Genomic DNA, 12861 nt, shown 5'->3' with positions numbered 1-12861 from the left:
TGTCCGAGTCTGACTTCGGATTTTCAACCGGAAACCCTAGGTCGACCCGACGCCTACTGTTCCCTCTACGGCGAACGCGTCCTCACCTACTCCCCTCAGGAGAGATTACCTGATGCCAGTCCGGTCCTCCAGACTGACTGGACTTTCCACCTAGGGTTACCACCCCCTAGGACCTAAGGTTACCGCCCCTTAGGGTTTTCCTCCACCTAGGGTTACCGCCCCCTAGGACCTAAGGTTACCACCCCTTAGGGTTTTTCTCCACCTAGGGTTACCGCCCCCTAGGTCCTAAGGTTACCACCCCTTAGGGTTTTTCATCTGCCTAACCGCAGCTAGGACTTTCCTGAAACACTCATTCAAACATGTTAGATCACACACTAACTTAACTTTGAATCCTTTGCCATTATCAAAACTAAGGTTCGATCGTCGGATGCTTCCTGCACCAACACTGAAGGGAGACACTGATAAGATGAACAGGAGTTCACTTGTTTGTGGGTTATCCTAGAGAAACGAAAGGAGATTTATAGTCCTAAAAATCAGAAGGTCATGGTTAGCACCAATGCCCGATTTTTAAAAGAAGACTAGGTAATGAACCACAAACCCATAAGTAAATTTGTTCTTAAAAAAATAAAGGACACGTCAAATCTAGTACCAACTGTATAAGATGAAATATCACAAGAAACTGCAACACGCATCACAAATGATACACAATTGCAGAAAGTGCCTCGTCGTAGTGGGAGGGTTGTTAGGCAACCTAAAAGATTCATATTTTGGGAGAGTTTTTGGACTTAATCCCTGGTAAACATGAACCTAATTCCCGAACATATGACGAAGCACTCCAAGATTAAGATGCAGCATCTTGGCAAAGAGCAATGAATACAGAATTAGAATATATGTATTCTAATAGAGTCTGGGAGCTTATAGAATCACCAAATGGTGTAAAAGTCATTGGGTGAAAATAAGTCTACAATAGGAAAGAGGGATAGACAGGAAGGTGGAAATTTTCAAAGCAAGGCTTGTTGAAAAAGGAAACTTTTTGATCGGTAGTCATGCTTAAGTCTATCCGGATTCTTTTATCTATTACTGCTCATATGGACTATGAGATTTAGCAAGTGGATGTCAAGACAGCTTTCCTTAATGGAAGTCTTGAAAAAAATATCCATATATAGCAACCAGAAGGGTTCATTGCAAAGAGCAAAGAGCATCTTGTGTGCAAGCTCAATCAGTCTATGGACTGAAGTAAGCTTTAAGATCTTAGAACATCCGGTTTAATGAAATAATCCAGTCGTATGGATTTATTCAGTGACCGGATGAGTCTTGTGTAAACAAGGAATGTGATGGAAGCGTGGTGGTATTTCTTGTACTATACGTAGATGACATTTTTGATAGTTGGAAACAATATCAAAGTGTTGTCGGAAGTAAGGGTATGGTTGTCCAAATAATTCGATATGAAGGACTTGGGAGAATGCACATATTCTTGGGATCAAAATAATAAGGGATCGCAAGAAAAGAATATTATGCTTATCCCAAGCTTCATATATCAGTACAATCCTTGCTCGTTTTAGCATGCAAGACTCCAAGAAAGGTTTTCTACCTTTTAGGCATGGAATAGCTTTATCTAAAGAGATGTCTCCGAAGACATCAAAGGAGATAGAGGATATGAAGGCAGTTCCTTATACTTCGGCTGTCGGAAGCCTAATGTATGCTATGCTATGTACGAGACCGGATATCTGTTTTGCCGAGGGCATGATTAGCATATATCAAAGTAACCCTGGACAGGGACATTGGACTACGGTAAAGCATATATTGAAGTACCTTAGAGGGACTAGAGATTATATGCTAGTTTACAAGGCAGATAAATTGATTCCTGTGGGTTATACAGATTTTGACTTCCAATCAGATAGGGACAATAGTAAGTTGGCCTCGGGGTTTGTGTTTACTTTAGGAGATGAAGCCATAACTATGGAGGAGTGTTAAGCATAGATGCTTTTCCGGACTCCACCATAGAAGCTGAGTATGTGACAATCTCTAAGGTAGTCATAGAAGTTATATGACTCAGAAACTTCATGATGGACTTAGACATGATTTCTGGTTTGTCCAAAGATTATTACGATTTATTGTAATAATAGTGGTGCAGTAGCAAACTCGAAGAAACCATAAGTCCATAAGGCAAGTAAACATAATAGAGCGCAAGTACCACCTAATACGAGACATCGTATAACGAGGAGAAGTTGTTGCCGCCTAGATTGCATCAGGAGATAACCTGTAGATCCTTTCACTAAGGTCCTTAAGGCAAGAGCTTTAGATGGACATGTTGAAGGGTTGGGAATCAGATGTATGGCAGCATTTATGGCAACATAGTCTTTTAGTATAAGTGGGAGATTGTTGGAATGCATACTAAAAGTTTATCTTTTGTAAACATTTATTTTGAAATAAAGAATCACATTGGTCAAAAATATCTACATTTATGTTAAGTGTAGTTGTTCAATTAATTTATATCGTAGATAACATGGTGTGTGGTGTCATGCACAGAAGATCATGTTATCAGTTCTTTATAAATTATAAATAGTTGCTCACGACTAAGATGGAAAGGAACAAACCGTCGATAAAGTCGTAGTGTGATTAGGGATTAGTTTATCTTGACTAATAAATTACACTAGTACACTCTAAGTGTATTGAGTAGGACCATTTTAGATAAGTTCTTTTTATACTGACTTGATAAAAGAACTAGACCTTAGTTATTATGGAAGTGTATGCTCTTAATCCTAATATAATAACAAACACATATATTTAGTGTTTATTTCTTTGACTTATCAATGAGTGAGATTTAGCTCGATAAATCAATAAGCCTGATAAGTTGGGAAATGATATTACTTATAGTGTGTGTTGTTGATTATAGAAGGAAATTGTGTCCTAGTAATTTAGGTTGAGAATGACCCCAAGAGGAGCTCATAAGGATTGTCATGTTAAACCCTGCAGGTGGACTTAGTCCGACATGACGATGAGGTTGAGTGGTACTACTCTTGGACTAAGATATTAATTAAGTGAGTTGTCAGTAACTCATTTAATTAGTGAGCATTCGATATCTTAAACACAGGGAGACTAACACACTCATAATAAGAAGGAGCCCAAAATATAATTTGGGATTGGTGCGGTAGTTCAATAATAATTCTTTAGTGGTATGAATTATTATTGATGAAATTAAGTTGTGTGTTCGGGGCGAACACGGGAAGCTTATTTTCATCGGGAGACCAAAACCAATTCCTCCTCTCGGTCCCTATCGTAGCCTCTTGTATATAGAGAATTATACCCACCTTTCTAACCACCTTAAGGTGGTCGGCCAAGCTAGCTTGGAGCCCAAGCTAGGGCAGGCCAAAGCTAATGGTGGAGCCAATTTTAGGTGGTCGGCCAAAGCTTGGGTCCCAAGCTTAGGTGGCCGGCCACTAGAAAATAAAAAGAGATTTTTATTAAAATTATTTCTTATGTGGATATCATGGTTTTAAAAGAGAGTTTGAAATTTAAATCTTTCCTTTTATAGCTTTCTATAAAAGATTAAGAAAAGATTTGAAATCTTTCTTTATTTGTAGATTGAAAGGTGGATTTTAATTTTAAGAAAACTTTCCTTTTTTAACCATGTTCATGATTTAAAAGAGAGTTTAAAAATTAAATATTTCTTTTATAAGTTTCTACAAAAGATTAAGAAAAGATTTGATATCTTTCCTTATTTGTAGATTGAAAGGAGATTTTAATTTTTAGAGATAAATTTCCTTTTTAAAAATCATCCACATGTTTAAAAGAAAGATTTTAATTTATAAAATTTCCTTTTTACAAACCACCATGAAGGAAAAATTTATTGGAAATTTTTTTTATAAATTTCTGGAAACAAATTAGGAAGTTTTAATTCTTGTGTTAATTAAAACTCTCCTTGTTTTGGAGATTAAAGTGGTCGGCCATTATAATTAAGAAAAGGATTTTAGTTTTAATTAATTAAATTTTACCTTTTCATGGCAAAAGAATTAAGGAAGTTTTTATTTAAATTTCCTTATTTGTCAAGACCAAGGATTATAAAAGATGGGGTAGAGGTGCCTTCATGGTAACGACTCTATTCTTTTTCTTCCTCTCTTTTCCTCCTTGGTGTGGCCGGCCCTAGAGGTTCTCCCTCTCCTCTTCTCTTCTTCTTTAGTGGCCGGTTTCATCTTTCTTTTGGAGTTGGTGATGGTGGCCGGTTCTAGCTAGGAGAAGAAGGAAAGAAAGGAGGTTTTGTTTCTTGCATCCCTTGGAGCTTGGTGGTGGTGGCCGGACCTCTACTTCTCTTGGAGAATTGATGGTGGCCGAATCTAGCTTGGAGAAGAAGGAGCTTGGTGGTTCTCGTCTCGGAAGATCATTGCTCACACAACGTCCGAGATTAGAAGAGGAATATGGTAGAAGATCAAGAGGTTATTTGCTTACAAAGAAAGGTATAACTGGTAATTATTTTCCGCATCATACTAGTTTTCTTTGTATAGTTATTTTTGGAAATACCAAACACAAGAGGCATATGATTCTAGAGTTTCAAATTTGTAATTCGAGTGTGTTTTCTTTTTGTTTTGTTTTTCGAATTTGTAATTTGATTGTTCTTTTTGGTTAAACCTAATGTTATTTTAGGAAATTAAATATTGAATTTCTATTAAAGGCTTTGTCGAGGCAGTGGTGGATGATCCCATACCCAAGAAGGTCTTGTGCCTCGCCATGTTTGACCTGGGAGCATATTTTAGAAATAAATATTTAATTAACTTTGTAACATAGGTTGGACTTAGATCAATAGTGTTAAGTTCCGCTTGCGATCTAAGTCTAAACCATTAAGAACAGATAAGTTAAATTTGGAATCAATAATGTTAAGTTCCGTTTACGATTTCTAATTTAATTTCTAAAGAACACAATAGGTTGTTTAGGAAAGGTTCGACACTTGTACAAAATTTTTGCGCAGTGGAACCGATACGATCTTCCTAGGACCAACCAACAAAGGTTGTTACAGTTGCCTCCCTGTCAACACTAGCGACAGCTCATCCGGCTTTCGTCTGACTCAAATTCTGGACAGTATCATTTGGTAAGACACCCCCACATTCGTAAATATTTATAGGATAGTTGTCTTCCATTCCACAACTCATAAGGGCTCTTTCGTTTCGAGTTTTGACTGTGCTCGACCATGTTGGCTTTCACAATAGCCTGAGAGAACAACTTTCTCTCTGAACTCTTGTTGTCTTCTTCAATGTGAAGTCTAACAATGAGTTCCTCCACATTCACTCCTTCCGCTTGTGCTTCAGGTAGTTCTTAAAGTCCTTCCACCCGGGAGGCAACTTCTTAATGATAGTAGTCACTTGAAAGGTTTCACTCAGATCCATCCCTTCTGAGCAGATCTCATGCAAGATCACTTGAAGCTCCTAGACTTGACTGATCATCATCTTAGATTCAACCATCTTGTAGTCCAAAAATCGATTCACAATGAACTTTTTGGCTCTTACATACTCCATCTTATATTTCTTGTCCAAGGACTCCCATGACTCCTTAGACATTCTCTTTATGCTATACACAGTGTATAGCGAGTTAGTAAGGTTGTTGAGGATGTAGTTTCGGCAAAAGAACTCAGAGTGAGTTCATACCTCCACTGTACTGATGGTCTATGTATCAGGATCCTCAGTACACTTGGGAGGGTCCTCGATCAAGAACCAAGCCAGATTGAGCTTGGTCAAGTAGAAGAGTATCTTCTATTGACACCTCTTGAAGTTTAATCCAGTGAACTTCTCTGGTCTTTTTCCGTGGTTGATTGACACAGTTCCAATCGAGACAGAAGGGGCCTTCATGTGTTAAGTCTGTTGCACCTCAACAATTTATTCTGTGGCCATCTCAAAATAACAAAATCTATTTCAAGATTGTTGGACAATCTATTATCGGAGATATTGGAGAAAATTAATGAATTAAAATTATACAAAATCAATTCTAACTTATTTGTTGAGATGACTTGAGCATATAATCTCAAGCTACCGTGGGGCTAGTTATGCCAAGCTTCCGATGGTCCGAGTTGCAGAGTTGATGCGGCGCGTAGCAGAATTGGGAGTCGATCGTCGAGTCAGGAAGGGAATTCGTCGAGTAAGATACCGCGACCTGCGCTCAAAACAGTTTCTTTGAAACAGATTCGCCCCACCTCTTAAAGCACTTCGAGGTTCTCTTGGGTAGTCTGTTTCCCAAGATACAGTGGTAAAATCATGCACATAACCAATGCACAACGGATGGACAGAGGTTCACTTCCTGCTTTTCCTCTCGCTCTCTCTTTTGCTTACGCTACTCTGTTTCACCATTAATGAATTTAATGTCGTTATTAATATCAAGACATTACGGAATCGCTATTAATTTCATATTAATAGTTTCGTTACACTCTTGAACAGACAAAAGAGATGTGGGTCTGGCATTCGACGCACGTAAGTCATGCTCACACACGAGTTAACTTGGTTCAGTACAATCCGGGTCCTGGATTTGTATCCACCCCTACGCACCCACATGTGAGAGAGTCTCTCTTCAGGCATATGTTTACAATATCAATGCATGTGTTATAATTTAAACAAACAACAAAGCCAAGAGACTTCTAATGTGGGACTAAAAACTCATGCACAATAAAGTCTCTTCATTTCCACCTCTTTATTCCATTCACATTTCCAACACATACACTAACATCATAACCATAATATACTTCATTTACAATATATCACAAACATACATTTTTTTAAAAATATCATGCTTACAACGAAAAGCTCACAATTTTAATATTACATTCCTCATAAACTTTATTTTTTCTAAAAAAAAACTAACTATTCACTATTCTATTAAATCTTACCTTGATTGCCACATAAACTTTATCATAAATTTCATCAACCTTCTTAAAATAAGAGTACCTCCATTTTTTCTTAAATAATAAAAGAACAAACACACTCCACAAGCCAACAAAATATCCAAGTGCACTACTAAGATAGATTATTAGCACTGGGGAAAACATTGCATGTTCTTTGCTTGACACAATGATAGGATTGTTCCTAGGAAAGCAACTCTTGTTTAATAAGTCTCCACAAAGATAAGGATTGCCAATATAAATGGATGCATCATCTAGTGTTTGAAGCTGATTTCTATAAGGAATATTTCCAGACAAGTTGCTATAAGATAAATTCAAATGGTTCAAAGCATTTAATTGTGACACGCCTTGAGGAATACCCCCTGATAAATTATTAAAAGACAAATCCAAAGTTTCCAATGAACTCATTCCACTGATGCTATCTGGGATCTTTCCTTTGAAGTAATTCCTTGATAAATTCAAAGTCTGGAGTCCAGCAAGATATCCTAATTCTTCAGGAATCTCATTTGTCAATTCATTGTTTGAAAGGTCTATACTCTTCACAAGATAAAGGATAGATGAATAGGTAAGTTGGCTTCCTTTTGTGTCTAGAGTAATACTTTCACTTCCGCTAGAAACTGGCGTTGTCTCTAATATTGCCATTTCGTCAAATCCAAAGGATGGAAGTGGTTCTACTAATGTCGAAATCAGTGTGCTGAAATTTCCAAAGGAATGTGGTATTAATCCTGATAATTTGTTATTTGCAAAGTCGATAATTTGCAGATCTCCCAAATACCCAAGTTGTGGATCAATATTGCCATTAAACATATTTGAGCCCAATTGAAGAATGCGTAACCATTGCCAACTTTGCCCAATCCACAAAGGTATATTTCCAGAGAATTTGTTGTCGCCAAGATCAACAACCAATAGCTGATTGCAATTTTGCAATGACGATGGAAGATGCCCTTTTAGATTATTGTTATTCAAGTGCAAAAACTCAAGTCTCATCAAGTTTCCAAGAGAGCTTGGAATTTCTCCAAAGAGCATATTGTTTCCTAAACTAATATAATAAAGAGATGAACCCTCCTGCCAACACTGGGGAATTTCTCCGGATATTTGATTGTTTGATAAATTGAGGTGTTGAAATGTAAGAAAATTACATATACTAGATGGTATGCTTCCATTAATTTGATTATATGAGAGAATTAAATATTCTAATTGTGGTGTGAATAATGTTGGAGGCAACGACCCTGAAAATGCATTATCAGATAGATCTAGCAAACTTAGTTTGGGTGGCAAATGAGGAATTGGACCTTCTAGTAAATTCGAACCAAAATTTAAATAATATATATCAGTCAAACTCTCTAGGGATACTGGCAAAGTACCACTAATTTTATTATGGGAGAGATCTAAAAAATAAATGGTAGAAAAAGAGTTCCAAAACCATTCAGGTAAGTTGCCCTCTATACTTGTATTGTACAAGTGCATAAACCTGATGGATTGTTGTGAACGAAGCCATGTAGGAAATCTAGGTCCTAACTTACAAGAACCAAGGCTAATTAACTTTAATTGAAAAGGAGGGGTCCACTTGTGGTCTATTGCTATGGTAAGGAAGGGGTTTTCAGACAAGATCAAAGCCTTTAGTTTGGTTAGGTTGGAAAGGTGAAACTCAGTAATATCACCCTCAAAGGAATTAATAGAGAGTTCAAGGTACTCTAAGTCGACTAGTTTCCCAATATCATGTGGTATTAATCCAGAAAGTAAATTAGATTCAAGAGATAATCCATTTAAAGTAGTTAAATTCCCTAATTCACTGGGTATTGGACCACTTAGTGAACAATTATTAAGGTGCAGTGTTGATAAGCTTGATAGATTCATAATCCCCAGTGGTAAAGAATTTCCAAGTAAATTAGAGCTCAGGTCGAGGTATGTTAGATGCTTCAATTTCCATAATGTATCAGGTAAGGGACTAGAGAGCAAATTCCAAGGAAGATCAAGATGTGTGAGGCTAATTAAGTTGCGAATTTCAGTAGGCAACGTTCCTCTAATTTCACAAGCTTCAAGTTTAAGAGACGAAAGGCTTGTGAGATTCGACAACCAATTAGGAAAAGAAGAGTTGAAGTTATTCCAACTAAGATCGAGAGTTGTGAGAGAAGTGAGGTTGAGAGGGAAATTGAGAGAGAGGGGGATATTACTAATAATACAGTCATGTAGATTTAATTGTTGGAGAGAAGGTAACATGTTGATTGTTGATACCAAATTATGGAAAGCATCGCTGAGATTCAAATTGGACATGTCCAGATAAATCAAAGAAGAAAGGCCGGAGAGCCAGTCTAGGCTGTGACCATCTTTAGGAAAATAAAGATTAAAATTTCCTCTGAGATCAAGATTACGAAGATTAGTTAAGTTTCCAAGATGAGGGGGAATGGTTCCATCGAAGTCGGACCAAGAAAGATCAAGATAACGAAGATTAGTTACGTTTCCAAGATGAGGGGGGATGGTTCCACCAATGTTGGACCAAGAAAGATCAAGATAACTCAGTTTGTGAAGAGAACCGACGAGAGGTGGAATTTGGGTGGCCTCAAAGTCATTGAAACTGAGATTTAAGCTTTGCAAATGAGTCAAAGACAATAATGAAGGATGCAGCAGCTCACCCCTCAAAACCGTGTCTTCTTCGTAGATATTTGGATTTCCAAGGTTGAGTTCCGCCACTCGGACGCTGCCCGTTTTGTTATAGCAGACTACGCCAGTCCATGTGCAGCAGTCCACTTGGGCATGCCAAGACGACAATCGGTCGGCAGGATCTTCGATGGCGGCTTTGTAAAGCAAGAGAGCATCTCTCTCCCTCGGCAAGCATCCCTCGCCGCTCACGGTCGCTTCTACTCCAGTTATCTCCACAAGAAAGGAGGCGAGGATGATGAGCCAACAAAGCACGACAAGAGGAAGCTGATAGTAGCAGCAGTAGTAGTGGGGGTGGTGCAGTGCCGGCCATGGCTCACGGAAACAGAGTGTGCTTCTTCTCCAGGCCGTTGCCATACTCTTTAATTTAATTGGTGGATTCTTATTAATTTTGCAGGAAACCAATGGCAATGGCAATGCCTATTTATATTAATCTTGAAGAATGAAGAGTCTATTTCCCTCGGCCATTATTGCAAGAATCCGTCTTCGTGTTCTCTGTGGAAATTGTCATTCATCTGTTATAGCAAGTGGTACGTCAATAGATCGATCGTTTTCTTTTTTGGAAACAATTTGGGTGATGGAAATTGCGATGCTTTTTCCAGCCTCTGATGCGACGCCACATTAATACAGCTGAGGAGATGGCAGATGGCAGATGAGAAATATACCGCAATCTAATTTCTTAAAAGTGGAAAGGATACTGCTACTCCAAACTGTAGGGAAGTAGGGGACGAGAAGGCTAGGGGATTCTTACACCAGTTCAAAATCTAGTATGGAAGCTTGGTACTTGATAACTCCATGTGATAATTTGTTGCAATTTCATCTTAATATTACCATTGCAGCACTGCTAGCTAGCTTTTACAATAAACCATCACAAATAGTTTATAGTTTTATAACACTTTGTTTATTTATTATAAAATACATCAATAGTGGGAGAGATAATGTTTGATATTTTAAACAATTCAATTTAAAATAAGTAATTGTCTTGTGACCTTTCATTTTTTTTTTTTAAAATTCCACCACATTTTACGTCCTCCTCTTCCTAATTTCTACATGAGGAAGTAAAGGGACTTTTTATCAATAACCACGAGATAGAAGAAGAGGATTCAATTCTATCGTATTGAGTAGTTCCTTATCTTTGTGCTGAGTTGGCAATCTTTATCTTTCTTAACATCTTAACACTCAGTAAGTAAATGAGAGAATGAGAGTTGCTTTCATGAGAAAATTATAGATGTGATAAGTAAATAACATACAATATTATTTCAAATTCTACTAATTTCTCTTAATATATATTTTATTGGATCATGGAGTGTGTCTCTTGCTATTCAAGAGAAAATGGAGGCATGGAGTTTATATGCTAATTGAGATAGGATTGGATAAAACAGTGAATGAGATTGTTTTGAAGAAGATCGGTGGTCAACATAACAATAAGTAATCATTCATGTTAAACTGTGAGCTTTCATTATAAGTTTAGATCTATTGGTTAATAAATATTTAGAGACGTCTCAAGACCGGCGCTGCCCAAAGATCACAATTTTCCAATTTAATTTACTTTTATGTCTGCATCAATCAGCAAGTAGTGGTCTGTTCTAGCTGCCGGTTATGAAACGCCAACAACACTGACGAGCATACCAAGTCAATGGCGAATAATGCAGTTGAGGTGGTAGAAAGAATGAATGCATGCATGCATCTTGCTAACTGCAATTAAGAGCGCCCACTAGCTCAAGAATGCGACCTCCTTTACCAGAAGTATATTTTTTTCTTCTTTTTTTCTATCAAGATCAAATTTCTATTTTATTTATCAAGTTTAAACAAATCTATCAAACAGAAATATATATAAGACACATTTGTTTTCATAAGAAATTAAACAAACATGTTTCAGTACTTACAAACATAGAAATTAACATTTGTGTTTCTGATAAGCATTTAAATTAATAGGTATAGATTGTGGTTAAAATAAGAAACTGTATTATTAATGAAACTTATAGAGAACTTATGCTGTGGGAAAAAAAATCTCAAGGAAAAAAAAAGAAAAAGAAGGAAGCCTCGTTTTTGACCTTTAAAATTTTTTAGCAACCCATCTATAACCATATCAACAATATTATTTATACTCATTAATGATATGAAATGAAAATAGCATAAGTGCATTCTTTATATCATAGTTTACATTGACAGCACAACCATAACATTGTATCATTTGTAAAATATTACAAGTATATGCTTCCTAAAAATATCACGCTTACAATGAAATTGTAAGGTCACACTTCTAAAATGAAAAATTACTAGCTATTGCAATATTGATCATTGACTTTTTCCAGAAAAAAAAATCTAATCATCCACTATTATTATTATTATTATTATTATTACTATTATTATTATTATTAAATCCACTATATTATTTAATCTTATCTTAATTGCTATATTAACTTTATCATATAACAAATAAGAGTACCTCTATTTTCCATGAATAGCAGAAAAGTAAATATATTTTATAATCCAACAAAATATTCAAATGTACTACTAAAATAGATTGATTGCTTGTTACAGTGATATTATTCCCATGATCAAAGAAACAGGCTCCATCAATTAGAGCCTATTACTCAAATATGTTATATGGCCCAACAAGAGGATTTTAATTAAGATATAGAAACAAGAGTTTTAAATAGAGGAGTAGTCCGAATTAAAATTATAAATTAAATCAGACTAATCAAACGGTCAAGTTGCCAAAGAAGGAAGAGTTGCTTTGGATAGCTGAGTTGGCAAGAAAACTGAGTTGTCTTGTATGTCAGAGTGCAGATTCCCAAGTGCAGAGTTCCGACTGTAGATCCTGACTTTCAAAGTGTAGACTCTCGACTGAAGAGTCCCAGTTGTAGAAGACTACAGAGCCCGAGTTGCAAAAGACTAAAGACTCCCAAGTGTAGAATTCATACTGCAGACTATAGACTCCTAACTGAAGAGTCCCAAGTGCAAAAAAAAAAAGATGTTGAAACATGCTTTCAAACAGTTTCCTTAAAACAGATTCGGCCTCCTTTGATTGTGCTCTGAGATTATGTTGGACGTTTGTTTCGCAGGATACAATGGTAGAACCAAGTACACAATATGACGGGTGGAGGAAAATCTTTGCTATTAGTTCTGTTCTCCTTGCTTTTGGTCACAATCTCCTTATATAGGAGCTTAAACCCTTACAGTATTCAATGACCGAATTAAAGTCATTTACTGCTCATCAAGCTCAAACAGTGGGAGGTTACAAATTTTGTCCCGACCGGTCCGGCATTTAACACGTGTAAGTCATGCTCGTACACGAGTCAACTTGTTCAGTATAATATGAG

At 36.7% G+C, this 12861-nt stretch overlaps 1 protein-coding gene across 1 annotated transcript; it reads right to left on the bottom strand.

The window, feature by feature from the left end:
• Positions 1 to 6699: 6699 nt before the first annotated feature.
• On the bottom strand, positions 6700 to 10034 carry LOC122007122 (receptor-like protein 46). Its single transcript, XM_042562901.1, has one exon. It carries the CDS (start codon positions 9890 to 9892, stop codon positions 6836 to 6838), a length of 3057 nt encoding a protein of 1018 aa, XP_042418835.1. The 5' UTR covers positions 9893 to 10034; the 3' UTR covers positions 6700 to 6835.
• Between the last annotated feature and the right edge of the window lie 2827 nt (positions 10035 to 12861).

This window comes from Zingiber officinale, chromosome 7B (genome assembly GCF_018446385.1).
Source record: "Zingiber officinale cultivar Zhangliang chromosome 7B, Zo_v1.1, whole genome shotgun sequence".
In the NCBI taxonomy this organism is placed as follows: domain Eukaryota; kingdom Viridiplantae; phylum Streptophyta; class Magnoliopsida; order Zingiberales; family Zingiberaceae; genus Zingiber; species Zingiber officinale.
This window is presented reverse-complemented; position numbering and strand designations above follow the sequence as displayed.